Consider the following 27383-nt stretch of genomic DNA (forward strand, 5'->3'; position numbering starts at 1 on the left):
ACTTTCGGGGTGACATGGTGAGGCACAGGACAATGTCCAGGGTTTCTGCTCAGGCCTGGATGGTGGGCCTGTTCCTAGTGCTGGACGATGGGGAGAGACAGCTGGGGGGAGGGCAGCAGCCCCCTAGGAGCCTCAGTGCCCTGTGCCCTCAAAACCAGCCTCCTCTCTCCTCCGTCCCTAGCCATTCAGGGTAGGGTGGTGCTCTGTGCCCAAAGGATGCTCTCTGCTCCCTGGCCCGCCTGCAGGGGCCCTGCTTCCGTCCCTCACCTTCAGGAGGCTGTTTGGGCTCTGTTGCTGGAAGGTCTGCCCTGCCCTCCCATGGTCTGCCTGGTTTACCCAAAGCCACGCCAGAACTGCAGTGCATTTTCCACCCACTGAGAAGTTGGTGCAGACAGCAAAGGTCTGGGCCAGGTGGATCTGGGTTCCAATTCCAGTCCCAGCCTTGGTCGTCTTGCCTGCCATTTGGGATAAGCCTGCTTTTCACTGAGGTCCTGAGACTAGTGGCAGTGTCTGTAAGGCTCACGGCATGCTGGCGGGGCCATGTGACTTGGGCACCCCACATGGTGTGGGGGGCAGGGCCCTAGCTGGTCTCCCCATGGCCTTCTGAATGCCCCCAGTCGCTACACACTCCTCCACGTTCTCCTGATCTCAGACTCTGGGCTCAGTCACTAAAACAGAACCAGGCCCCCAAGTCTCATTTCCAGTTTTTAATGCTTTTCTTGTAAAACCAAAAGTATAAAACTGGAAGGGGAATGAAAAACAAATTCTGTACACTTTATATACATGAGGTCTGTGATTTTTAAAACCACCGGGAAGAGGAAAGGAAGACACAGTCAGGGGTACGTCACAGGTCACGGATCCTGCTGGGCACCTCTGAGCACACAGCTGGGGCTCAGACGACTGCTCCCGGCCAGCGCCGGGCCACAGACCCAGCGCCCTCAGTGTGCGGAGAGCTTTGATCTGACTGCTCAGGCTGGGTGCACAGAGGGTGGGAACACACAGTGGGTGGGCAAGGTAGCATCTGTGGTGGAGGGCCGACAGGTGTGGGCCGGGCCTTTCTTCAGGTGTCCGTGTAGATGGAGGGGATGTGACTCAGGCAGTGGTCAAAGGCCCCATTGGGGAAGAAGCTGCAGTCCTCAGGGCCACTGGACACGATGTCTTCAGATGGCTGAGGTGGCAGCGCTGTGGGGCACGGGGCCTCAGCCAGAGCCTCGTAGCCTGTGTGGGGCAGAGGGTCCAGGCTGGAGAACTCAGGGGTTATGCCTTGTAACTTTTTCCAATCCCCAGACACCGCCCTCCTGCCTAATGTCCCCTCAGTGGAACCTGCTCTGAGCCCTCAGCCCTTCCAGGTAGGGCGGGGAGGGGCTTGGCAGGAGGTGCCGTAGGCCTTGCATTCCCAGTGGGCCCAGGGCAGCTTGTGGGGGGGGGGGGGGGAATTCATCACCCAGCACTGAGCTGTGGGGCAGGATTTGGGGGGCAGAAAGTGTGAGGGTAGGTTATCACAGCTCTTGCCTGCAGGGGCTGGTCCCACCCAGCATTTCAGGTTCCTCCACCCGACCAGACACAAGACACTCAGAGAGGGGCCAGTACTCACTGGGCACTTACTACGGGCTTGGTGAAGCCTTATCTCACTTAAGTTTCACAACAATCCTGGGAGATGGGATTCATTATCCCATCGTAGAGCTGAAAAGATGGCTCAGCGAGGGCAATACACTTGCCCAAGTTCAGTGGGAGAGGTAGACTTTGAATCCAGGTCCATTCAGTTCCATGACACCTGACTCTTCTATTGGACATGCTGTGTCCAGGTGGGGTTACTGCTCAGAGGCTCTCAACCTGGCAGGGGCCTGGAGAGGCTGCCTTACCCAGTCCTCTGTGCCTGAACTGTTGTCATGAACTTTCGTAGCCTAAGGCAGTTGGGCCTCCGTCTTCCCATCTGTGCAATGGGATCAGGCTGAACTATTCCTGAGGCCCCATGGCCCCACCTTATTAAAGCCTTTGTTCCCATTCTCAGTTGGGCAGAGGAGATATGGGCAGCTGAGCAGGGCCTGGAATGGGTGCTGGATGCTGGGCTGCCACCACATAGCAGGGGTCAGGAGAGGCCAAAAGAATCTGTGACCTTATGTGAGGGCAAGGAAGCTGTCTCTTGACCCCTCAGAACTATTTATTTCAGGCCTTGCTGCTAAACCAAGAAATCCCACTTTGGGTTGGCTGGGGGCTGGTGGCTGGGTGGAGGACAGCTCTGTGAGAGCTGGCAGTGCTGGGGACAGTGGCCAGTGCCTAATCAGACACCGATCCATGTGCATGCAAACAGGAACACGCCCACCCCGTGATTGGGTACATATCTGCCTATGGTGCATGCATGTGACATGTCCACCCACAGACATACTTACACTATATTTGAACACAGTCTGTACATACAGATGGGGTTACGGGATGGAGAACACGTGTGTGCACATGGATGGGGTCACAAGATGGGGACACAGGTATGTGCACATGGACGGGGCATGAACATCAGTGTAAGCACGAGGAGAGCACATGTGTGCAGACATAAGCACGTGTGCCCTGCAAGATCCTTACACACTCAAGGGGCTCCCACTGCCTGGAATCCACCCATGCCGGCCCCACATGCACATGCACACTGACATTCTCCACAAACACATGAAGAAAGAAGACAACACAGACATAGGACATGTGTGTGAACAGGAAACATGGACCCACAGTTTTGTGTGTTCCTCTGTGGCCTCAGAGCTTGTTCCTATGTCCTCATGCCCCCACCTCCAGCTGCACACGCCCAGAGCTGCCCCAGGGGCCTCTGGGACAGGGTCTCAGGCTTCCCTCTGTCTTGGGTCCCCATTCTGCCCAGACCTGGTAGCTTCCAGCTGGCCCTGGGCCCTGGGCCCTGGGGCTTATGTAGAGTGGGGCTTGGCTTGGAGAATTCAGGGAGGGGGAGGGGGAGGGGAGGGCCCGCCCCACCAGTCTGTGCCTGGCTCTGACCAGGACTGGCCCTGCTGGTCTGAGCCTAACTCTGCCTTGGGCCTCGCACAGCCCTCCCCTCTAACTGGGCTTTTCTGCCCCAGCCAAGGGGAGGCCCAGGGCCCTGCAGGGGACATGGAAGCAGTACAAGAGCAAGCATGACCGCCAGGCTCTGTCCCTTCCTAATAATGTGGCCCTTCTGAGCTTCAGTTTCCTCATCTGTTAAATGGAGATCAGTATTCGGTTCATTCCCTGCTGGATCCTCAGGGTCTACAACCGTGCCTGCACATAATAGGTGTGTAGTAAATATTGAAAGGGAACATCAACTAGACTGTGAGCTCCAGTCTGATTCTTCGCTGTGTCTTCAGAAACCTGCCAGAATCCAGACACGTGGAAGCCGTGTGAGGTTGTGGAGACAGGCAGGGTGCAGGTCCCCATTCTGTGGGGTTCCGGGAGCTCTCTGGGCCTTTTATTTCCCCTCTGTAAAGTGGAATGACCCTGTTTCATGGGGCTGTCCTAGGCCTGCAGGACAATGGGCATAGAGCACCCAGCACAAGGTTGGGCCTTCGTGGGCATTCGGGGAAGAACGTCATACAGGTGGGGCTTACCTGTGGCAGGTAAAGGTGCACTGAGGCTGTGGTACCCATTGGGCCGCAGCGGATTGAAACCATGGGCCTCCCCAGCCAGTCCGTCCCCGCTGGCTGCTGGCTCGGTTACCCGGTAGCAGTCACCATAGGGGAAGCAATTCTGGATGGAGTGGAAACTGCCCTGGTACCCTGCGGAGGGATGCAGCAGGGGCTGCGTTAACCAAGGAAAAGGGCCCAGGGCCCCCACAGTGTCCTGTCCAGGCCTGATGGGTGTGACAGAGAAGAGAGCCCTGGGGTGGAGAAGGTGTCAGGGGTCCTTGGCCCCTCTCCCCTCCTGCCCTGCAGCAGAGGGAGTGGGTGACAGTTTCAGGTGGCTGCACCTGTCTCAAGTCATTTGTGGCGATGACAGTGCTCTGAGGGAAGGGGCAATTGGCCTTCCACCTTCACCCCTGCTGAGATACCCAATCACTGACTGCTCCTCTAAGCAGCAGGCTGTTTCCTGCCACCTCCGATGCTGTTCCCTCTGCTGGAAGAGCCCTTTGACACCTTATTGATGGAACAAACTTTTTTTCACCCCTCAGGGAGAATTTCCTCCAGGAAGTGCCTTTAACTAGGCGTGTTGGGTCACCTGACTTCAGCTTCTCCCAGTGTGGCCCTCTGTGCCTGCTGTCACTGTTACCCATCTGCCTCCCCCAGGTCAGCATCCCATTGATCTTGTGCACCCTAGCAGGAGAGGCTCCCAGACAGAGCTTACCTTGTGGGCTGGGCAGAGGCGGGGGTGGAGGGCTCTGGAAGGGCGGGTAGGGCGGCTTGCTGGGGAGCGTGGGGAAGGACTGGCCCCCTGGAGAATGACTCTGGGAGGATGGTGGCAGTGGCGGTGGCCCAAGCCCCTTCAGCGGGCTGACCATGGACGAGAGGAGGCCGGGTCCCAACCTGGAGAGAACAGAGACAGCTGTAAGCAGGATGGGCTCTGGGGGAGGTGAGGGCCAGAGGCATGGCTGCCACTGCTTGCTTCCCTCCAGCAATGGGGGTCTCACTAGCTGGCCTGCTCTAACTTGCAACTGTGCAGTTAAAAGAGGAAGATTTTATTTCTATGTTCAAACTGGAATTACATTTTTTTAATCTTGTAAGTATTAGAGCCCCAAAGGAATCTGTAAAGAAAAACTTCTATCTGGTGTCTAGGACTGATAGCAAAAACACTGGTTATAAGCATGACCTCTGGGGTTGACAGAACTGTGTTTAAGACCCCATTGGCTCTCCCTAGCCACGTGACTTTGGGCAAGATACTAAATGTCTCTGAGCCTGGGTTTCCTTGCCGGGTTGCTGTGATCTCTGCCTGACACACTGCAACTCCTATTACCCAGGGCTAGCTACCAGCCACCCCTGCTGGGCCTGACACTAACTGCGCGTGCTGCTCTGGCCATCTGGGGGCTGAGCCCTGGGGCAGCCGCACTGAAAGCCTCGGCAGTTCCCAGGCAGGAGAACATCCCATGGCACCAGCAGCCACCATTCATGGAGCCTCCCCCTCCACCTCCACCTGTGAGAGAGGTTCTTGTGTCCTCCTCACAGATCAGAAAACCAAGGTTCAGAGAGGTTGCCTGAGTTAGTTTGGCCACACAGCACTGACACACACAATTACAATGAGGGTAAAATAAAGCAATGTACACAAAGCACCAGGATGATGTCAGGTACACTCTTAGCCACTCTGTGAATGATCATCATTATCAAGATGAAGGGAAGGAAAACTAGCAGGTAGGTCTGATGTCCAAGGTGGCCGTGATTCCCCTGCACAGTGCACTTTAGTGACCTCTGTCTCTGTCTTTGGTCATCTCTCCTCCACTTGAATCCATCCTGTGATGGGGCCTTCATCACCTCCCACCAAGTGGGCCACCTAACTGGACTGCACTTCCGTGTAGACCAGGAGCCAAAATGAGCTCAGCTGGACTCTGGGTCTCTTGGGACCAGGCTGAAGGCTCCCTGTCTACATAGCACTTGTGTGCATTGCAGAAGGAGGGAGAGTGCAACAGTTCGGTCTCCATTTTCTTGTTTGCATTTGTGGATTTGTTGGACCATCACATTAAAATACACTGCAAATTCAATGTTATAGCTCCGGGTGACCTTTTGTAGGCTAGGCGCTTTCCCCTGGCCCACCCTCCAAGACACGAGGTGTTAACGGGACAGATCAGTGTCTCTCTGAGAGAGCAGGACTATCTTGAAATGGGGAACAGGGATGGGGGAGAGGTCAGTGGGCTCCATGTCTGTAGCTCGGCTGGGTCCCCATCTATTCCCTCCAGCCTGGGCATACTGCTGCCTCTGCCCCTCCACTGCGTGGTCACCATCCATACGTTTGGACCCCAGCACTGTGAGTGCTCTGAAGGCAGCAGAAGGCGGGACTCCGCACTGCATCCTGGGGCCCTAGCCCAGCATCTAACTCCCTGTAGGTACGCTTCAGCCTCCTGAGGTTAATGAGCTGAATCCTCATCAAGGCACCAAGAATGAATTATCATTATTGCCTACATTAATATTTTTAGGCCTGTCTCACAGGACCATCAGTTGGGCCAGTCTTCCACTGTGCTCTGTAAACTGTGGAGGGCTGTGCACAAGCCATGTGCCCTCATAACCAGTTCTCCTGGCTGAGGTTGGGCCGAGGCGTGGCCAGGAGGGTAGATCCTCATCCGGGCCTGCTGGGTGGTGCCCACCTGCCTTATGAGCATCCCAGCCTGGCAAACACACTCCTCCGCTCTTCCTTGATTTCCTGGTGGCCCCCTCCTGCGGGGAGGGCCAGGTCTCAGTCCTCTGTCACATGATGCTCAGCCCCGGGCCTGGCACACAGCAAAGAGCTGATAAATACTAACAAACCAGTTTCTGAATTGTTCAGCTACGAAACCCAGAGATTAACAGCATTGCAGAATTAAGGAGAACCAGATCTGAAGGGGAAAAAACATGCATTTCCAAAGTTTGTTTTTCCTGTCTCAAGCCTGCCATAAACTCACATTTGCCACCTTCACAGCCAGTGAAATTAAACAGAACACGGCTCTCTGCAGCAGACGTGAAGACTGAGCTTATGCTGCTGTACCTGAACCCTTTAAAGGGAAAAAAGATCATCTGGAGCTCCACTTCTGAGTCATGCAAATGACTCCTAAATCAAATATTTTTGCTCCAATTGGAACCTATAAAAATTAATATAAAACCTCACTGGCCTGGCAGACTTAGGACTTCATACCTCGTACGGAGCCGGGGTAAAATACCACCCTATTCGGCATCTTTTCTGAGCCAGAGTAAATAAATTTGGTCATGAAGTCAGGCCCTCTTAGCATATTTTTGAGTGAATCAGATAATTCTGTCAAGCTATTTAAACGTCCCAGCAAACCACCAGGGAGCTGCGAGTGGCCTTCCCTGTTGACTTTGGCTGGAAGGGGAGGTTGAAGGCCTTTCCCCCACCTCTTCTCAGGGGCTGAAAAAAGAAACCCATTCAAGCTGGGCCTGGTGTCAAGCATGAGGGCCCCTCTGTCCTGCAGCCCAGAGGAACCTGGGCGCCTGGTGGTTGGGATGACTCGAGCCCCGGCTCCTGCAGGCATGGGTGGGCGGGCGAGCTGGGGGTCTGTCTCGATATTGTCATCACTCTGCCTCTCGTTGCAGGAATTTTTGACGGGCACTTACGCAGGCAGCAGGCAGGTGATGAATGAGGCAGAGCAGAGTGCACGGGCCCGAGAGGGGAAAGGCCTCTGTGGTTTATTTTTCTTTGGTTGGAGATGTTTGGGGCTGGCTGGTGGGCGAGCAGGTGGCCTGAGTGGGTGGGTGGGAGCTGGTGTCCATGAAGGCTGTACCAGGTGACACAGGGGTACTGTGATGCTCCATTCACAGAGGAAGAGCTCAGGCTTGGTTTCCTGGGTTCCCCTTTGCACCCCGTCAGGCTGCCTCTCTGTGGCAGCACAGCCTGCCCCTGCTCCATGAACGGCACTTCTGCCCACCCAGGGGCTCCCCCCGGTGGCCCTTCCTCTTGTTGCCAGCCAGTTTCCCTAAACCCTTCTTGTTCTATGTCACTAATGCCTTCTGGAGGTTCCTCCTGCCCACCCGCCAGCCCTGGGTCGGGCTGTCATCCATCCTACATTCGATGCTACCCCTGGTGACTTAGGCTCGCCACAGGCCTCGCTTTCTCATCCCCAGTTCTGACCACGTGACTACTCAGAGGGAGTTCTGTCACAGGCCTCCTGATCTGGCCCAGGTGACCTCTCTCCAGAGTTTGTCATCCCACACAAAGACTCTAGTTTCCCAGAACACACCTGGCTCTCACCACGCCCGCTTTCACTCTTGCTGCCCCTTCCTCCCAGCCTCTCCACTCAGGCAGTTCCTACTTAACCTTGGAGGCGTGGCTTATCATCCCCCTCCAGGAAGACTTCCCTGCCACCCTCCCCCACCCCACTGGGGTCTCCTCTGGGCTTCCAGTTTCATCTGCTCCCTCCCCTCAGAGCGAGTCTGTGTAGTCAACCCTTGCAGGTTTGTCCCTCTCCCCTCCTCACAGGGAGCTTCTCCAAGGCCGGGGTTGTCCATGGCACAGGGCCAGCCCACAACAGAGGCTTAACTGAACTTGGAATAAAGGAGGAGCAGAGTTAGGGGCCCTGGATGACAAACTTGGTGATAAAGCCAGGACAGCCAAGGCTTTGCTTGGGGAGGAGGGCTAGGGGAGGAGGAAGTCTCTGGAGATAGATCTTGAGGGACAAATTTGATCAAATCCTGCAGGCGGAAAGTGAAGGTGGCAGGGAGGGCAGGAGGCAGGGCAAGGAAACAGATTATGGCAGCATTAGAGACCAGCAATTAGCACATTCACAATTTCTAGCCAATTAAGTGGCCACAATGGGAACCACATTGCATGCAGGAAGAGGCCACGCCTCCCTGCAGTGATCCCGCAGTGGGGGCTCCTGGACAGCTCCGCAGGCCCGGCAATGGGTCACAGCTGCAGTGGCTGCTGTTGGGGGGTGAGGCCCAGGTGGGCAGCTCTGGAGTGGGCAGTGGGCAATCTGCTCACCAAATGCATGGCGTGAGCCAAAGAGGAGCCAGGTGAGGCTCCTGAGGAGGCCTGGGTGTGTCAACCAGAATGCAGGGGGTGGGTGATGACACAGCTTTCCCAGGGCCACCTCCACAGGGGAGGGGAGGGTGCTCAAGGTGAGGCACCCAGAAGTCCAGGTGCCAATACCATCTGCCAGGTAGGGTTACTGTGGGGCACAGGAAGAGTTTGGTACAGATGCAGTACAAATTAAGTGTTGCCTACACGCTGACAGTTTTCCTGATCAGTAACAACCATTTAGTGTGAGGGACACCTGCCTGCATCTGCTTCCCATGCAGCTACCCGCTTCCTACCCTGGAGGAGGGCTGGCTTGCTGTACATACCCATCCCTGGTGCTCTCAGCCACGGGCAGAGGGGACAGATGGTGGGAACTTGTGGTGGCGTCCAGTGGGTGGTGCCTGGAAGGGACATCATGCGTGGGGGGCAGAATGCCTGACGCAAGCCCATTATGGGGGGTGACGGAGCCAGGATACACACCTGCAGGGAAGCAAACAAATATGGCTGGGCTTTGGCCACTCCCTAGAGATGGCTGTGGACGACCCAGGGGCTCTGTTCCTGCTTACGAGAAAGATGACGGAACCAGCAGGTTAGGGGCCCAAACAAGGGAGATGATGGTTCTACTTCGCTTTGTTCATGCCTTGCCTGAAGGGCTGTGTGCAGAGCTGAAGTCTACCCTGATAGCAGAGGTCAGACTAGGGGCTGCCAGAGGCATGGGGTGGTCAGGCTGTGCGTGTGCGCGTGCATGTCTTTATTGAGACAGGGGACTACATGAAGAAGGCTACCTCAGGTCTCTGGGGCTGTTCTGGGAAAGAGGAGGCTTGCTTTATGTAACTGTGTAGGCCCAGAAGCAGACAGGGATCCTGGAATGGAGAGAAGCAGACTGGCTGTACTCTCTAACAGGCCACGCTGCTGTAGGGTAATGGGCTACCTTTGGGAAAAATGAACTACCCATCATCCCAGAGATGCGCAGCAGAACCTGGATGTCCACTGGGAGGCGTCCCAAGGAGAGCAAGCCTGTGCTAGCTGACAGCAGGCCGGCCTGGGGGGCCTCTGAGAAGGGTGCCACAGGTGGTACGTGGCACGAGCGTCTCAGCTGAGGACAGGGGTCAGCCATGCCCTCGTCTCAGAGTCTAAAACACCCGCAGGTTGATACCACCTTTAACTCCCAACAGTCTTACCTTTGTTGGGAGGATAAGTGGGGACTAGGCCAGTCAGATGTTGCTCCAGCAGCCCAACTGAGGTCTGAGTATAGTTACTGAGGACACTGATTCACCAAGGAATCCCACTTAAAAAGGAGAATGAACCCCTCTGGACTAGAGTCAGAGAGGGACAGAGAAAGGGTTGCGAATTTTTCACATCCTACTTTATCTGAAAAAATGGGGCCAATTTTGCATTCCCTTTTTAATCTGGCCATGTTTATTTGACTTTCAATAGAAATTGACATCATTTTCGCAGAAATCAATTCATCAAGTTGATGTTCTGGGAGGACTCTGTGGACCTGCGGGCCATGCCCAGAGCTGTGTTGATGTGTCCGCTCCAATTGGTCAGAGCTCACCTGGGCCCGCTGTTATGTTTTAAGTATCTTTTGGGTCACAATGGATCTAGAGGCAGTGCTTTTCATCACTTCATAAGGACCATCTGAGAACATGTCACACTCTTTCATGAATGGGGTAAAGGAGGGACTTTTACCTCCTCAGATGTTTAGGGTTCCAAGGTTAGTCCATCCTGGGCTGGCCCTGATGTCCCAGGCCTGAGATTCAGGGAGCTACTACAAAGAATTGAGCAGGGCTGTTACTGGGATTGCAAGCTCAGTGCCTTAGGTGGCATGGCAGGGAACAAATAAGTGAAACTGTGGAGGTGACAATAGGGAGCAGTGGGGACTGTGGCAAAGTGAGAGAATGTGTCCCTTAAGGCCTTTACATTGAAACTATTAAAAACAAAACAAAAATAAAATACTCTGCCTAGGAGAACAGTTTACAACCCCAGACCTGGAGCTGGAGCAGCAGACATACTATGGATGGATTACACTAGCTGAAATTCTACACGTACAATAAATGTGTATAATTAATAACAGTTACTGTTAATTAAGAATACTCTATGTGTAAGCTATTTTTCCCACACTAGTTTAACCTTCTCAACAACTGTCAATAGAAGGAGATAATATGATCCCATTTTAAGAGGAGGAAACTAAGTCTTAAGAACTTCAATGATTTGTTGAAAATTACACAGTGAGCAGCTAATCAGGTCTCCCAAGTAACACCAAAAGGAAGTCCATTTAAAGCCAGCTCCAAGAAATGGCCTGGGCTCCAGATCAGGTTATGGCCCAGATCTCTGGCTAGAGGCCTCTGGTTCAGGGTTCATGTGGGTTGGCTGGGAGACCCCAGGTCTCCGAATGGGTTCCTGAGGGCCCTCTGCTTCTTGGCCCCAGCCCTTACCCCTGCCTGTCTGAGGGACCTCTGCTCACATGGCAGCACTGCACATCCACCCGTCCACTGCTCCGTCAGGCACACATCCTTCCCCAGCTCGGGCAGGAAGGCCCTGGAGGGGATCTCTGTGGATGGAGCTGGCTTGGCACTGCTCATGGCTTGCTTCACTCACCACTCTTGCTAGCACTACCTCACCTGCCACCTTGAACCAATTTGGGGGCCTGACAGCTTGGAAGGCCTAGAATCCCGATGAATCCTGTTCCTCCTCCCTTAGCCATGCTGACCGCATGCTTCTCACGTCCTCACTGCCCCGGGCTGGCTGGAGGCGGCCTGCCAGAGAAGCTGCTGAGGGCTTCCTGTGCAGATGGCAGGTCCTTCCTGATGGGACACACACTTGTAAGAGCTTCCTAGAGTCAGACAAATTCAACGTCACCGTCACCAGCTCCTCCCTCGCCATCACCCCTCGGTTCAGGACCCTTCTATCCCAACACTGCTTGAATCTATCCCCTGCTCTCCCCAGCCTTTGCTCTGCCCTGGTCCAGGTCCCTGTCCATCCTGTCCCCTGAGGATGAACACATGGTGGGCATCTGAGTGTGTGAATGAGGCTTGTTGAACATGTGAACAGACAGTGGGTGGAAATGAGGGAATCACTGCATCGTGAGGGGCAGTGGGAGTGGGGATGCCATGGGGCCTGCCCGGCCTCTCCCCCAAACGTACCACTTCAGGCTGTAAATCAGCATCATCAATCATCAGCCATGAGCGCTTAACCTCTGGCCCTAACATCTGTTCCCCACTGTGCCTCAGGCACATGCCTGGCAGAATCTGGCGGCCGAAGCTTAGGAGACCCAGCACTCCTGGGTTTGCCGGTTGGTCCTTTCTCTCTGCTGTGAGAGAAACTGCTCAAGGTCAGGGACCAGCACAGGGTCTGGTACACAGTAGGTGCTCAGTTTGGCAAAGTGTAGCCTTAACAACAAGGAGGCAGCTGACTATTTGGTTAAGGGCGCAGCCAGCAACCAGATGGCCTGGGTCCATTTTGGGCCTCTGCCATTTTACTGGCTGTGGAACCTCAGCAAAAAGTGGCCTGACCTCTCAGGAACTCAGTCTCCTCATCTGGAAAGGAAAGAGCACACTAGCATGTACTTTTTGAGGATTATGTTATTTGCTGCATGCCTGTCTAGTATCTAGAACAGTTCCTGCCCAGACTCAGTAAGCGTTGGCTATGGCATTACTCTGAGATGGATAAGTAAACAGTTACTCTTCGTATTCACCATGAGCCACAATAAGAATAATGATAAAATTATCAGTCACACTGGGCTTATATAAATGATCACATCCACAGTCTTGTCTGTCATCACAGAAGGTCTGAAGCTCAAGGCAGGGAAGACACTGCTCACTCACTGGCAGAGCAGGCCTGGCCAGGAGGGCTACTCCCCAGTGCTCCCTCACCTGTGCTGCTGCCTCAGTGACTCTGCTTCTCCTCTGCAGCAGGGGCTCACTAGGGACTGAATGAGATGATGGGTAAAGTGACCGGCCCAACCCAGTGCTCAAGAGATGGCTATCGCTGGCCCTGGCCCCTCTCCTTGAGACAAGCTCTGGGCTGGTATCTTGGAGAAGAAGCTTCCAACATGGATCTGCTAAGGACTTCTGATGATCTTGGGTCAGTCCTTTTCTAGCCCAGGCCTGAGTCCTCCCAGGGTAAAAAGGATGGGCCTGTAGGACCTCTGCTTCAGGGCAGCTATTGCTCACAGCTATCAGTCACAGCCATCTTTCCTGTTGAGCCTCAGAATCCTGCTCAACACAGAGTGCCACGTGGTAAACCTTCTTCACTGAGCTGGGTCATCTCTAGGTACCTTCTTGCCCTGCTATTTTAGCAACTCCGACCCCATGAGAAGCCACCCCTGGCTGGAGGGAGGAGGGTGTGAACCCATCTTCCTGAGGTGTCCTCGCCCTGGCGAGCCTGTCTGCGCACACAGCCCTGTGAAGGTGACACAGAGAAAGGGTAAACACCTTTTCCTCCCAAGGCTGTTTTGATAAGTGCTTTGACAGCTTTAAATCTGCTGCTACTTCAATGCTAAAAGGAAAGAATAAAAAATTGGAAAGTAAAAAATGTTTAAAATAGTTGGAGTAATTCAAGAAATCCCAGAGGGAAGAGCTTTCTGCTCTGATACTGCAGTTTCTTCGGGGGGAGAGTACAACTTTGTCAGCTGGAAGCCACAGGCCACACTGCCCTGATCCAGGCTGGATTCCTAGGCCAAGCAGCCAAGAATCGGGCCTGAGACCTGCCCCATGGCTTGTGGTTATGGCAGGGACATACGGGCTGCCTCGGCTGGACCAAAGGCTCAGAGTGTCTGGCTGGATGGGCCTTCAGGGACCCAGGGGTTTGGGAGGGTGGGCGTCTCTGGGCCACAGAGTTTAGCAATTAGCTGGAAATGGTTATGGCCAAGTTGCTCACCCTCTCAGAGCCTAGGTTTTCTCCTCTGAGACGAGGAATGATGGTGGGGAGTCCATGGGGCTTCAAGCTGAGGCCCAGCCCTGAACCCCAAGGCAGGCCCTGAAGGAAGTGAAGGAGCTGCCTTAGTGAAGAGGAGGACAGAGGGGGCTGGCAAGGTGTGAACAGTGTCTTGGAGGAAAGAGGCAGCAGAGTGTAAGGGGGAACTGGGTCCAAGGTACACAGGGTGGGCCAGGAGGCCGCCAGGGGTGCCTAAGCCCCACAGCCCCGGAGGCCAGGCTGCGAGGAGCCTGGACTTCAGCCCACAGGCAACGGGGAGCCACAGAAGAATGTGAAGGAGAGTATCCTTCAGCAAGTCTTGCTGCTATGACCCCTGGTGGCCCACAGAGCATCCCTGACTTCCCGCAGGGCGAGGTGGCAGTAAAAGGGCCCTCCAGGCTGTAGGCCTGGCCCTGACTCCGGGCACGCATACCTGGGAGCAGCTCCTGGCCCAAGGCTCGGCCACCCTTCCCGTCGCTGTCAGTCAGCTGTGTAGACGCATGAAGCTGTTGCAGGGCCAGACACTCGGTCAGGACGTCGGCCTCAGTATCAGGGCCCGCATGCAGCTGGGGAGCAAGCACAGGGAGAGAGAGGGTGTTAGCATGAGACCACCTGCCCTCCAATAACCCTGGCTTTAGGGGACTGGGCAGGAAGGGCAGTGGCCCCAGGACAGGACCTTTCACCTCACTCCTCAGGTTCCTCATTTGTAAATGGAGCTAATTGTGTACCTTGTGAAGGTTGTGTTAGTTCAGGTGCAAGAAGCAGATGCTAAGATGAAATTGAACATGCAAGGAATTTAATGGGGAATGTTTATGTGAGAGAGCTCAGCAGGCTGAGAGCCATCAGACCATGTTCCAGGTCTGACCCCAAGGGAAGCAGAGGGGGAAAGGAGGTTGGTGGGAAGTCAGTGGTGGGGGTGCCCTATGTCTCCCGGGAAGGGGTCTGGCCTTAACATCCCTGCAGGGCCTGCCACCCTCAGTCACTGGCTCAAGTAGCTGCAGGAGGCATGGCCTCAGCACAGACACTAAGATGGGTGCCACAGTGCAGCAGCTGGAGGTCTGTGAGGCATGTTCTCATGGCTGCCACGGAGGTGGATGGATGAGGAAAAGGCAGTAGGTACACAGTCATTCCCTCCTTCCTCCACTGGCTCCTACTGTCTTTCTTCCAAGCATAGGTACAGTGGAAATAGGTGCAGGACTGAGGCAGAAGACCTGAGTTCAAATCCCACTCCATCTCCTCTTATTTCCTGTGTGACATTGGACAAATAACTTAACCTCTCTGGCTCTCCCCTCCCCTGCCTGTAGTAACAATAATCCCCTCACCCCAGGCTGCTGAGAGGAGTAACCAATGATGGATGTGAACATGCTCACTGAATGTGCTGTGTGAAGGGTTAGCTGATACCAGCTGGCCAAGTCTCACAAGGTCCCAGGACAATGGGCATACTCAATCAATACATGGACCTGAGGTCGTTGGCTAAAAGCAATGCTGGGCTGGCAAATCTTTGGCCAATAAACTTCAGTTGTTCCTTAGAGACAGATTAAAGCCTGGCAGCTCAGAATGTCTTTACCTCTCTAAATGGGACCAGATGAGGACAGAGAGGGGCTGATTGGGGCCCTAGGGACATTGGGTGATGAGGGGTCATGTACCTAGAGGGAAAGGGCCCCTTCTCCCAGGGAAATCCCAAAGCTGGACTACTAGAGCCCTGAAGGTAGACTGGTTCAAATCCTCATTTCACCCGGGACAAAACCTACCCAAAGGCGGCGAGAGCCTTGTCTCATGTCACACGGCAGCTGAGAGTAAGCCCTGAGGGTTTTTCCACCCTCTCGGGCCCAAAGGACCAGCACCCAGTTTTGGGGAAGGCATGCCCAGCCTCCCAATGGGCCTTCAGCTCCCTGACCCAGCAGCTGTTTTCCATGTAAATTAAGTTTCTGGCAAAAGAGGGCCAAGGCATGCCTTGCAGACCGCAATGTCGATCGGATTAGGAGCAGCAGGAGAGGAGAATTAAGGAAGAAAAGCATTTCTAATTCTCTCTGAAACGCAGCAGGGCTGCCAAGGAGCTGTCATAATACAAGGGTCGCTTTACCCAGAAAGATACATCATCCCCGATGGCTCCTAATGGATGCTTATTGTTGGGAAGTTTGCAGATCTGCGGCTCCAGGTCCCTGGGGTTCAGTGTGAGCCAAGCATGGGGCCTGGGAAAACCAGGGCAGGATTCTGGTCCTCGGGCACCAGTCCGCTGGGGACAGAAGCATCCCTGGCATGGAGCCTGGGCTATTCCCTCCCTGTCCCTGCTCAGGCCCCTCAACCTGAGAGTGGTGGAGAGAGCTCAGGCCCTAGAGACAGCTGGGTCTGGGACGGGACCTGGCTCTGTCACCTCCGCACTGTACCACTCTGGGCAGATATGTGAACTCTCCAAGCCTCAGTTTCTACTTCACTAAAATGGGGAAAATATAGTGCCCACTTTCTAGGGCTATAGTGAGGATTAAATAAGATACAGCCAGTGAAGCGCCAGACACAGGGCTGAGTTTAAGGCTCAGCCCTCCATCCTCAGGGATGTAGTGTTTTTACCGGCAAGCTTGCTTTGACCATGTCCCTCTGCTCCACTGCTCCCAAGGTACCCTGCTGCCTGGAGGATGAAGACTAGTGTCTCGAGCCTGACTGTCTCCCCGCCATTGTCTTTCCCCTAGAAGCCTGCCTGGCCTGGCACCCCATCTCTGCATGCCCCATCCCATGAGACTCAAGTGGTCTGCTTTCTCCAGCCCCTAGGCCTTTCTCTGCTTTATTCATGGCTCTATCCACAGTTGTTAGAACAGTGCTTGGAAGGCAGGAGGTTCGCAATAAATCTTGCTGACCAAATTAATGGGCTCTTCCCCCTCCTGTCCTCCTCTGTCACGCTGATGCCCCTGAATCGAGCCCTGATGTTTCTCTTCACCCGCATACCCTCCCTGGCACGTAAGTATGCCCAGTCCCAGGGTCCCAGTGATCCTCTGGAGATGGGTTAAACCCAGCCAGGCAGACTCTGCCCCGAGCTGCAGTCTATCCCTCCCATCGCACTGGGTCCCTTAGCAGAGCACACATTCCTTGTCCCAAACAGAACCGGCTTTCTCCTGCAAATCTGCTGCTTTCTTAAATTCTGTCCTGGAGAGGGGGACCACCATCCACCCAGCCCCTCCAAGTCTGACGCTGGTGCTCCTCTGCCACTCCCCCACCCAGCCCAGTGGTCACCATGCCCAGTTCCTGCCCGCCCCTCCCGCTCTGCTCCAGGTCAGACCCCACCATCTCTCCTGCTCTTTAGCCGTGGGTTCCCTGCCTCAAAATTCCCTCCAACCACCCCCAGCTCATTCCCCAAGCAGCCCCCAGAGCCATCTTTCAATGGGACATGTCCCTTCTCTGCATAAGACCCCTTGATGGCACCCACTGTCCTGAGGACAGCCCCAACTCCTTGGCAGCACCTGCCTCTGCCCCTGATGCACTGGTCCTCATGCACAGTGTTTCAAGCTTCAGTCTCTCTGGGTACACTCTTCTGTCTTCACCTGCCCGGTGCTTTCTCCTTCTTCAAGACTTAACGACAAAATGCACCACCTTCTGTTCTGACTTTTACCTTTGGGCCAAGTGTTGTTCTAAATCCTTAACATATACAGTAGTCCCTCACTGTATCGTGGTTCACTTATCACAGCCTCACTGTATAGCGGGATTTTGCAGTGCTGTATACGTATGTTGTTAAAGTTACGTAGGTTTAAGAGTGTCGAATAAGTATAAGGTTCCTACTTCACGGGGGGGTCTGGAATGTAATACCCGCGATAAGTGAGGGAATATGTATTTACTCACTGAATCCTCATGACAGCCCTTTAAAGCAAGTCTTCGATTCCCCACTGGACCGTTGAGGGATATGAAGAACTAAGGCGCTAAGAAGCGTGCCCAAGGCCACAGGGCAGTGGTGGTGAGCCCAGCAGGCAGGCCCCAGAGTGCACACCACTGTGCTCACCTGTTCCTGGTGTCCTTCCTCCCATGCCCCTCCTGTTCCCACCCCTGACGGGCTAAGGCCCTGACTGCGCCCCTGACTGTTCTCTGCACACCTCTATTGCAGTCTCTTTTATATTACACTGAGTTAGCTGCTTGTGTCTGTCTCTCACTGGCAGGTCCACGTGGAAGGTTTTCCGTTTTTGTATCTTCAGGCCTACCCAGTGCCTGAACTCAAATGTTTAATTAGTGAGTCGCAGTGAGTGGGCTGATGGGTGAGAGAGGAGTGGGATGGTCCCTGGTGGGCTGGCATGAGGAAGTACATTCAGGGGATGGGTGGGAGGTAGAGGGTGGATGATGGACAGCAGCATCCTCAGGATGTGGACAGGTGAATGCACGCAAGGAATGTAGGTACCTGGCTTGATGCCGGACATGGGGCTGGGAGGCTGGGGGGAGGGGTGTCCTGGAATAGAGGTCATCTTACCTTCTTACGCACCTGCTGCTCTTTGGCCGAATGGGCCTTCACGTGCTTACGGAGGGAGCTGGGGTCCGTGTAGCGCTTGGAGCAGCCAGGGATCTGACAGGCATACGGCTTCTGCAACATCAGAGGGGTAGAGGCGGGGTGAGTGAGAGGCCACCTGCCAGGCCCAAGGTCCAGCTGTGTGACCTGTGGTGGGGAGGGTGACTGGGCAAGGGGCAGGCTGCAGGCGCATGCCCTGTCCCTCCCACCATGTCCCAGCCAGGAGGGGTCTGACTCAGCCAGCCCTGCTCAAGGATTTGGGGAAGGTGCTTGGCCTGGTAAGGAAGGAGGGGGTCTGTCTCTATTCCACCCTCACGCTGGAACCTCAAGTAACTTGCTTGTCTACTCCAGGTCTCATCTTTCTCCTCTGCAAAATGGGGCCCACTGAGGATTCTCCCAGCTCTGACACTATCTCTGAGAAAGTTAACCCTTTGTAGCCCAGAGCTGCAGAGAAGCAGCAAGTGGACAAGGAGTGAAATGAGGTGGCTGACTTGGAGGGGAGGAGGAGGAGGAAAGGGGAACAGAGAGGGACAGCATGGGGCAACGGGGCATGAACATGGGTCAGGCTGGAGTATGGCGGGACCCTGGCTAGGAGCAGCTGACCACACCTGGCAGTGGTACCAGAGTCCCCAGACGGCTCTCTGGCCCTTGCCCTGACAATCATGGGACGCCAGTAGGGAACCGGGTCTCAGGCACAGACCTGGGAGACTGGGCATCTGTGCCCTGTGTGTCCCTTACCATCAGGTCCCCCGTTGCTCTTCCAGAGCAAACCCAGGCCCACTGCCTCCCTTGGTTCCTGCCTGGGCCCCGCCCTGCTCTCTCTGTGCCTCCCACCTCCCCTCATGCTCTCAGCCAGAGGGCCTTTCTCCCAGAGCTGGCTGCCCTCTTCCAAACCTCCATGACTTCCTGGTGCCTTGGGACACAGCTCATCCCTGGCCAACAAAGGCCCTGTGTGACTGGGGCCTTGCTCCAGTTGCCACCCTGCCCTTGCCCACCTCAAGCTCTGTCACCTCCTCTCCAAGCCCTCCTCCAATCCTCTTCCCACCTCCACCTGCTCAGCTTCCCATCCGCAGCACTGCCCACCCTGCACTGCTGGGTCTGTCCGGTGTCCCTGTCCCCCAGGTGGTGAGTCTTCCTCTGGGGAGGGTCCCATGGTTCCTCTCAGGTCCCAGGGACTGACCCAGGGCAGAGGCTCCGAGGGTACAACTGGGTTCTGAGCTCTCCCACATGGGTTTTCACAGCACCCTGCCTGGGGACTCCAGTTGCGACTGGGGCTTGAAATCCTCCTCACGTCCCCTTTGAACACATCTACTGATTACAACTTCTCAGGGGCCTCTGGCCTCCAGTGACTGTAGGGGTCAGGGGATTGTTTGGAGGAGGTGGCACCTCTCAGGTTACTAGGGATTGCTGTGTCCCTGTCAGACATACTCAAGTGGAACTGTCCCCCCAGCCCCCCAAACCACAAGATAACACTGCCCACGGACTGAGGTGAGATTGATCCACCTGACTCAGGGACCTCATGGGGAGTGGGAAGCAGAAAGAGACAACCATACCTTGGTGCTGCCACGGAGAGTTGTCAGGTTAAGAAACGGAGAGCAAAAAGAGAGAGACAGAGCAGTGAGAGGCTTGCCTTGCTGAAAGGAAGGTGTGGAGGGTACGCAGTACTCCTCAGACCTGCCCCCACCCAGCCACACAGAGATACAGACAGACATGCATGCAGACAGACAGACGTACACACAGGGCCCCTCTCCCATAGGCTTGACCCCCCCACCCCAACATATGCACAGATACACACACACACACACAACTCCTCTCTCCCCTCATCCCAGCTCTCTCTCTGTGGCTCTGCCATGCCCTGGGCCCTGTCCCTTGGGGACGCTGATACAAATCCATATGCTTTTGTCAAAAAGCAAACAAACAGAGCCCCGAGTGTGCAGGCACACTTGCCTGGAGAGAGGGCACAAGGCCCATCTCTGTGTTTGTTTTTTCACGGCCTGACCTGACGTGTGTGGAATATTCCTCTGGCCCAGCTCCCCCAGGAGCCCTCAGGAAACCCTGGGGGTGTCCCAGAAGCAGCCAAGTCCCAGGCCTGGAGTCGCTGCACCGGCTCCAGAGCCTTGTCACTAGCAAGGGCCCTCGCGTACTGCGCATCCTACACGCAGGCCCTGTGCAGAGTGCCTGCCACCCCAGGTCGTCCTCTCACACCCACCCCGTGAGAAGCATCTCCACTTTGCCAATGAGGAAATCAAGGTGGGTGCTTTGCCCAAGATTTCAAAGAGAGAATGCCCACCCCTAAATGGTCCAGTGAAGCAAGCAAAAGAGAGATGATCAGCCCCATCTTGCCAAGGGGAAAACTGAGACCAGAGCAGGACAGCGGCTTATTTAGGGAGTCTGTGCAGTCAAGACTTGAACCCTACAGAGTGCCGGAGACATGGCCAGGTTTGGTCAGCATTCTGTCAGCAAGTCATAAGAGAGAAAAGGAGGGGTTCATATTTGCTGTGCAGACCAGGTGTCAGGCTTCAACATCCGTCTTTGCAGTTTATTCCCATCTCTCTCTTGTAAGGCAGGCAGGCATTTGAGGAAACTGAGGCCCAGAGAGGCTAGGTGGCATTCCTTGGATCTCTGGGACCAAGGGCAGGGCCAGGGTTAGGTTGGTCCTCTCCGGTCTGTTCCACCACTTTCCTGCCCATGGAGAGAATCCCATGTTCTCTGGTGCCGGAGGGGAGCTGGAGATATGAACGGGTTCCCTCCAGAAAACAAGACCCAGAGTACATGGGGCTATCACCCTTTGGGCCTCTGAACCTTGGGGCTGGGAAAGCAACCTAGCCACTCAGAGCTGCCAGTGATGTTTATGTGCGGATGGGCGCAAGCAGGGGCTGGGCTTGGCGGCTGTACCTCCAGGGCTTCACTGGGACCTTCTGGGGCAATGAAGGCCTGAGATAACCCTGCAGGCTCATTCTGGGCCTGACCTGACTTGACCCCAGAGCTCTGTTCACGCACCAAGCAGGGGCGAGAGGCCTGTTGCTTTGGGGCTGGGTCCAGGAAATGCAGTAGAGAGGGAGGGAGAAAAGGGAGTAAGTCAGGGTGGGTGACACTGAGAGGCCTGCAGGGAGGAGGTGCAGAAAGGCCCGGTGCTGTTGGTACTGCCTGTGGCCTCTGGGAGACGTGACCAGGGTGCTGTGCCCCTGGGGCAAGGACTGGGTGTATGAGAAGCTAATGGAAGTGGGGGATTTGTTAGCACAGCACCTCAGTTCACGGCCCTAACATGGCCTGTGTTAGCGCAGCCTGAGAGAGGGGACATGGTAGCAGGGTCCAGTTCAGGTTGGGGACAGGCCTCTTCTTACCCTCATTCCCTCTGCTCAGCTCCACCTCTCCAGAGTGGCTGTCACACCTGCTTTCCCAGCACTGGACTTGGAGTCACACAGACCCGGGTTTGTATCCCAGCTCTGCCACCTACCAGCTGGGTGACAGTCAATGACTTCCTGAGTCTTAGTTTCTTTGTTTGCAAAATGGGGATAATGGCCCCTGCCTTGTGGGTTATCACCAGGATTAAACTGGGGGAGGGTTTGTGTGATATGAGAGTTGCAGTGGGGGGGGGGGGGATGTGTAGAACATTCTGCCCAGGGCCCCACCTGGACCCAAATATGACCTCCCTGTTATTTTATACCATCCACTCAGGTCTCCCAGACCCCGCCTGTAGAGCTCCCCAAACATCTACAGGAAGAGCAGAGACACAGGCAGGCTGAGGGCCTATACGTGGACTCTGGCTACAGACCCATCTTCTGTGGCACGCAGGGGTTGGGGTGCTCCCAAGCCAAGTGCACCTCTCACACAGGCCCCGTGAGATTGGTGTGAGGCCCACCTGAGTCAGCTCTGCCACTTAACAGCTGAGCAGGCATTGAAACTCCCAGAGGCCTGCTTTCCTCATCTGTCAAATGAGTTAGCAACCCCTCGACTGGCAGAGTTAGTGTGAGGTCATGGGAGACCATAGCATGTGCTCTGTTAACCGCTGAGGTCTGTGTGCACAGAGGATGCTGGGACCGACCCTGTGGAAAGCTGCGGGTTACCTCACTGCCTGGCACAAACGAGGGAAAGGAGGTGACATACAGGCACCTGGGGCCGGGTACCCTATTCCAGGGGCCTGGAGTCTTAGGCCCTGCTCACCTCAACTTCTCACCCATTGGGCTCAAGGGGTAAAGAATGGCCTGGAGAGCCTCTGGCCTGTCTGCATGGAGGGGCTGGGGTGGGAAGAGCAGGGAGGGCCTGTTCTAGGGCTGACTGACTACTCAGGCCTGGGGAGAGGACTCGGGATGGCGAGCCCACCCTCTCTGTGGGGAGACACAAGCACACTGGAGCCCTGGTGGCCCCCACGGGCTAAAGCAGTGGTTCTCCACTGGGGGAGACTTGACTATCTCCTCCCCAGGACATTTGGCAACGTTCAGAGAAATTCTGGGTTGTCACATGGGAGATGGGAAATCACCATCTAGGGCATAGAGGCCGGGATCCGCTAAACATCCTCTAATGACAGGACTTCCCTCTCTATCCCAACAATCATCCTGCCGAAAATGTCCATAGACCCCAGGACGAAGGCAGGGTTTCTGCGAGGACCCTGGCTCCCACCCTGCATTAGACAAGGGGGGAGTATACATGTGCTCCACCCCCTTCTCCCATGGCCCCCACCCCCGGGCCTACCGTGTCAAGGTGGGTGCGCTGGTGCTTGGCGCGGTCGCTGGAGTTGCTGAAGGCCTTCTGGCAGCCTGGGTGCTGGCACAAATACGGCTTCTCGCCCGTGTGGCTCCGCAAGTGGATCTTCAGGTTCTCCAGCCGCGAGAAGGCCTTGCTGCAGCCTTCAAACTGCGGGAGAGGCTAGTGAGGGGCGCTCTGCAGCCCCCGGAGGGACCACCACCCAGCCTGGACATGGCCTCCAACATTCTCTGCTCTCCCCACCCCCACACTCCATCCAGCCCAAGGTCTCTGAGCGCCCCATGAAGTACTCAGCACACAGACTCTATCTGGGAAGCCCTGGTAGGTCCAGAAAAAACGCACCCCTGGCTCAGAAATGGCCACTAGGGCTGGAGAAGACAGTGGTCTTTCCACCTGTGGATCTGGAAGTATTGCTTCTCCAATGACACCTGGACACAATGGCTGCTCTGAGAGCAGCCCAGCCCAGAATGATGGATGGCAGGTGTACCTTGTGGCGCAGATACTCCTGGGTTTGACAGCCTTTGACCTGCCTGAGTCTTACTTCCTTGCCTATAAACTTGAGACTGTGTGGCCACCACTCAGGACTGATATCGAGGGCCCCAAGGGGTAGGACACTGACTGTCAAAGGCCTCTGTCCATCTGGAGCGCAGCATCAGTGCTGATTGCTGTCTGGACAATGACTACATTTGCAAACCAGTGTCTTTGATGAATCGTTTGGCCATTTAGCAGCCATCCAGGGCTCACCTTGTACCAGGCCCCATGCTGGGCAGTGCACACAGCACAAACACATGACGCCTCTGGTCAGAGATGGGGGTGGGGCAGACAGACAGCACCAAACACAGCGCCCTCCTGCTGTGGCCCCAGGCTGCCCTGATCTCGGCAGCCTCTGCCCAGCTCCAACCTCTCTCCCTCGAACCCCCAGACTTCTGCCCCTCCCTCCCTGTTCTCCACACTGCTGCCCAGAGGAAGTCTCTGATGTAGAAACACACCCCAGCTGTTCTCTGCTTAAAGCCCTTTAGGCCTGGCATTAGAACACCCCCAGCCCCACCACACACACACACACACCTTCCTGCCCTTCCTGACTCCCACCTCATAGTCTGGAAACAACAGGAGCCCACCAGGCAATTTCAAGCCTTTGTTCACACAAGTTGCTCAGCAAGGACTGTCCTCTCTCTCATAATAACCCATCCATCCCTGGTCCCCTGGTGGGACTGGCTGCTCCTTCCTGCCTTTCCCCACTGTCTGGCTATATTCCCTGCGGTGTGCCGTGGGCGAGGAAAGACCCAGCACTGACCAGCAACTGTTTGCTCTGTCCAGACCTGGTGCTGGGTGTTTAGCCACAGAATAACTTATGAAGTGTGTGGGCTCCCTGTCCCCGCCTCAGAAATGGAGGCTTCCTGTGGCACTCACAGGGCAGTGACAAGGCCAAGACAGGACACACAGGTGGCTCTGCTACCAGCTGCCTTCCTGGGGCAGGTGGGCAGGGGGAGGTGACCCTTGAGGAGAATGAGACCAGAGGAGGCCAGTTTCCTCTTTGGAGCCACTGGTTTCATTCCTCAGGTGAGGGTTGAACTGCCAACCAGATCAGGACCCACGAGCCCCACATCTCTGAGCCAGGCCAGTTGTGTCCCCCAGGGCTCATGCTCCCACACTTCTCTGGGCTTATCTATAGGGGGACGAAGGAGCTAACAGCCCTGCCTGTGTCTATTCTTAGAAGATGGGACTTTTTTCTGATCTGAGCACTGGGTTCCTTTTGTCCCCACCTCCCAACTTTAAAGATACCTTATCCATTAGCAAATTCATGGGTGGGAGTCTGGAGGGGACTGTGGGCTGATTCAGACCCAGTGGTCCACCTAGCTTATTTTCTTAGTCCTGAGAGGCCATTGTCCCCATCCAGGGCAGTTCAGCACATGTGGTTAATTTTTAGTACGGGCTGTTCAGTTGGGCAGATTGACTCCAGCCCTGTCCTGGGAGAGGCGGAGACAAGAGAGAGAACCCAGACTTGGGTCCTACTCTCCAGGAGCGCAGAGCCCACAGGGACGCACATACACCCTCAGAACAAAACAGTGACCAGAGCTGCCCCAAAGGGAAACAGAGGGTGCAGCAGCACAGAGGCGGCACCCAACCCACCCTGGAGGTGTCACAGAGTGGGGGACTGGATAAGCCTGGAGAGACATCATTTCATTCAGTCCCTGGCCGAGCTGAGCCCTGAGCAATGGCCAGGACACCAAAGGCCAAGGGGAGGCAGGCCTGGGGGCACCGCAGTGCGGGTGGGGCACAGAGGCCCTGTGGAGGCTCCTCTGTGGCTGAGTGTGGGATGTGGAATGGGCTCTAGTGGGTGAGGAACCTCCAGGGAGATCAGAGGCCAGAGAGTGGGGGCTCATATTGCAGGCTGGAGTCTGGACCCTACCCTGGAGACAGGGGGACCATAAAAAGGCCTTAAGAAGGGAGGGTAAGGGTCAGATATGCACTTGAGGAAGATAACCCCTCCCTGACCTGGGCTGCTGGTGACAGCTCGGGCTGGGAGAGAAGACCAGGGGGCTGCGGAGGAGAAGGCAGGTGTAGTGTCATAGACGAGGGTCACTGGGCCTGGGCCCAAGGCAGAGGCAGTGGGATGGGGCGGAAGCCAGGCCAGAAGTCCCCAGCCAGATGTGAGGACAGCACTCAGAGACAACGACCAGTCTGGGGTGAGCTCCCTTCGCACCTCGCCCTTAAAGGCCGGGCCACAACTGTGGGCCGAGCTCTGCTGGGGCCGGTCCAAGGCAAGCAGCCCACAGCTGGATTTTAGAGGCTGTTCTACTTCCTACTTCCAGATGTTATACTTTTTCCATGCATCAAAACCAGAAGGAAATCCTTTTGGGGAAGTAAACAGGCCACAAGCTGCTCCCCTTGCACTCCTGCAATGGCCTTGCGCCAAGTTCACCCCGAAGTGAGAGGAGGAGCCTCGGCTGGACAGTGGGTTGCCTCTCAGCACCCGGCTGGTCCCTTTGTTCCTCTCCAGCCCAAGCCAGGAGCGTAGACCTCTGAAGCTGAAGGGCAATAGCTCCTCACATGCTGTGTGATTTTCCTGAGCTTGGGAGGGTCCACTGGACTCTAAAGGTCGGTATATCATCTCCTCCCCATGAGGATCTGGGAGCCTGTCTGGCCAACCCTGTCTCAGTGCCAGTGCTCCCAGACCCCAAGGCTGTGCCCCTGCTAGGACACCTTCCCTTCCAGCTCACTGACTATTTAACATACATTTTTCAAAAGTCCTGGATCTGCATCTTGTGTTCACACTCTTCCAACATGGTCTCAATGCCTCTCCCATCGGCATGCACCCCGTGTGTCATACTGGAGCCTCGGGGAGTGACTGACTGAGCCTGGCCTGAGCTGTCACGCCCCCAGGCCTTTGCTGGAGCTGTTCCCTCAGCCTGGACAGCCTGTCCTTCCTTCATTTAGCAGACATCTACGACCCGTGCAACAAGCCCTCCCCAACCTCCTCGGCCCCTCCATGGTCACATGCTGAGCATGTGGGTTAGGTTTTCACTGCACACCCACTGTGGTCTCTCTCCATTCCTCCAGGCTCAGGATTCCTGGAGGGCAGGGCCGGCATCTTTAATCAGAGGGCAAAGGGTGGCTTAGAAATGTGATCCAAAGAGGGTAAGAAGAGGGGTTCTGGGGCCTGGGGGTGCATGTGCCCTTGTGAGATCACTCCCCCCCTCCAGTGTTCATCAAGGTACCACGTACCTGTAAACGTGCCCTGTGTCCATGCCACACCCAGCCTTGTTCTGTCCCTCAAAACTTTCCAGAGCTGCCTTGCAGCCTGGAGTACAACAAACAGGTTGTCCTGATTTGGGGGGCTGTCTCTCTGGGTAGAACCAGAGGTAGCAGCAGGTGGAGAAGGGGTGCTGCCCATCAGGACTGGTCTGGGATGAGGATGCTGCAGGGAACTCTGACAGAACAATACCATCATCAGGGCCAGTATCCCAGTCCTGCCAGGGACCATGAGGATGTGTAGGCTCTGCCTACAACTACCTGCCAGGGTCTCTGCAGTTGTCCCCATTCAACAACCACACAGATGGGCTAACAGAGGCAGAGAGATGAGGACAGGAACACTCATGGGCTCAGCACCTGTGTGTGCTCACTCTGCTAGGCCTGATGCTGTCACTAGTGTGATCTCCATCCTCTCTTATGTGACAAATATTCCTCCCCCACTGTCAGGGGCTGAGGCTGGGGGACAAAGAGCGATGAGCACGGCAGTTACAGACATGGACTCTGGTGAGGGATGACCTGGGCTTGTGTCTTGGCTGCTCCACTTATGAACAATCCAGAGTAAGTCCCTTCAACTCTTGGTTCCTCATGCATAAAATTGGGTGAGTTCTATTAAAGACAGTGGTTGTGAGGATTGAATGCACTAATGCACATTAAGTGCTTATCTTGACAGCAGGTTCCTGCCCATGTCGTCATTATAACTATCATTTAAGGTCACAGAGCAACCAAGTAGTGGATTAGCATTGTGCCCAGGGTGGCACGTCCCGAGCCTGCTGCCCCTCTGCAGAGCTGGAGGGCGCATGTGAGTGTGATGTCCCACTGGGTACCATGTCCTGTTTCCATGTCTTACTCCTTAAGCACCCCTCTCCTTCCCCAGTTAGCCCTGGGCTGTCCTAGCTCCACCTCTGAT

General features: G+C 55.5%; 1 protein-coding gene across 1 annotated transcript in view; it reads right to left on the reverse strand.

The window, feature by feature from the left end:
- Window positions 1-726: 726 nt before the first annotated feature.
- The window catches only part of GLIS1 (GLIS family zinc finger 1), a 216480-nt gene continuing 189823 nt past the window's right edge, over window positions 727-27383 (reverse strand). Inside the window, exons 5-11 of the mRNA XM_090271629.1 lie at window positions 22712-22873; window positions 17984-18094; window positions 13973-14105; window positions 8949-9102; window positions 4315-4493; window positions 3582-3749; window positions 727-1218 (exon numbers count right to left, since the gene is read on the reverse strand). Coding sequence (XP_090127755.1) covers window positions 1061-1218; window positions 3582-3749; window positions 4315-4493; window positions 8949-9102; window positions 13973-14105; window positions 17984-18094; window positions 22712-22873 — 1065 coding nt within the window. The 3' untranslated portion in view covers window positions 727-1060. The remainder of the gene's footprint in view (window positions 1219-3581; window positions 3750-4314; window positions 4494-8948; window positions 9103-13972; window positions 14106-17983; window positions 18095-22711; window positions 22874-27383) is intronic.

The sequence above is a fragment of the Furipterus horrens genome, unplaced genomic scaffold, assembly GCF_987537825.1.
Source record: "Furipterus horrens unplaced genomic scaffold, mFurHor1.1.pri manual_scaffold_3, whole genome shotgun sequence".
NCBI classification, from domain to species: domain Eukaryota; kingdom Metazoa; phylum Chordata; class Mammalia; order Chiroptera; family Furipteridae; genus Furipterus; species Furipterus horrens.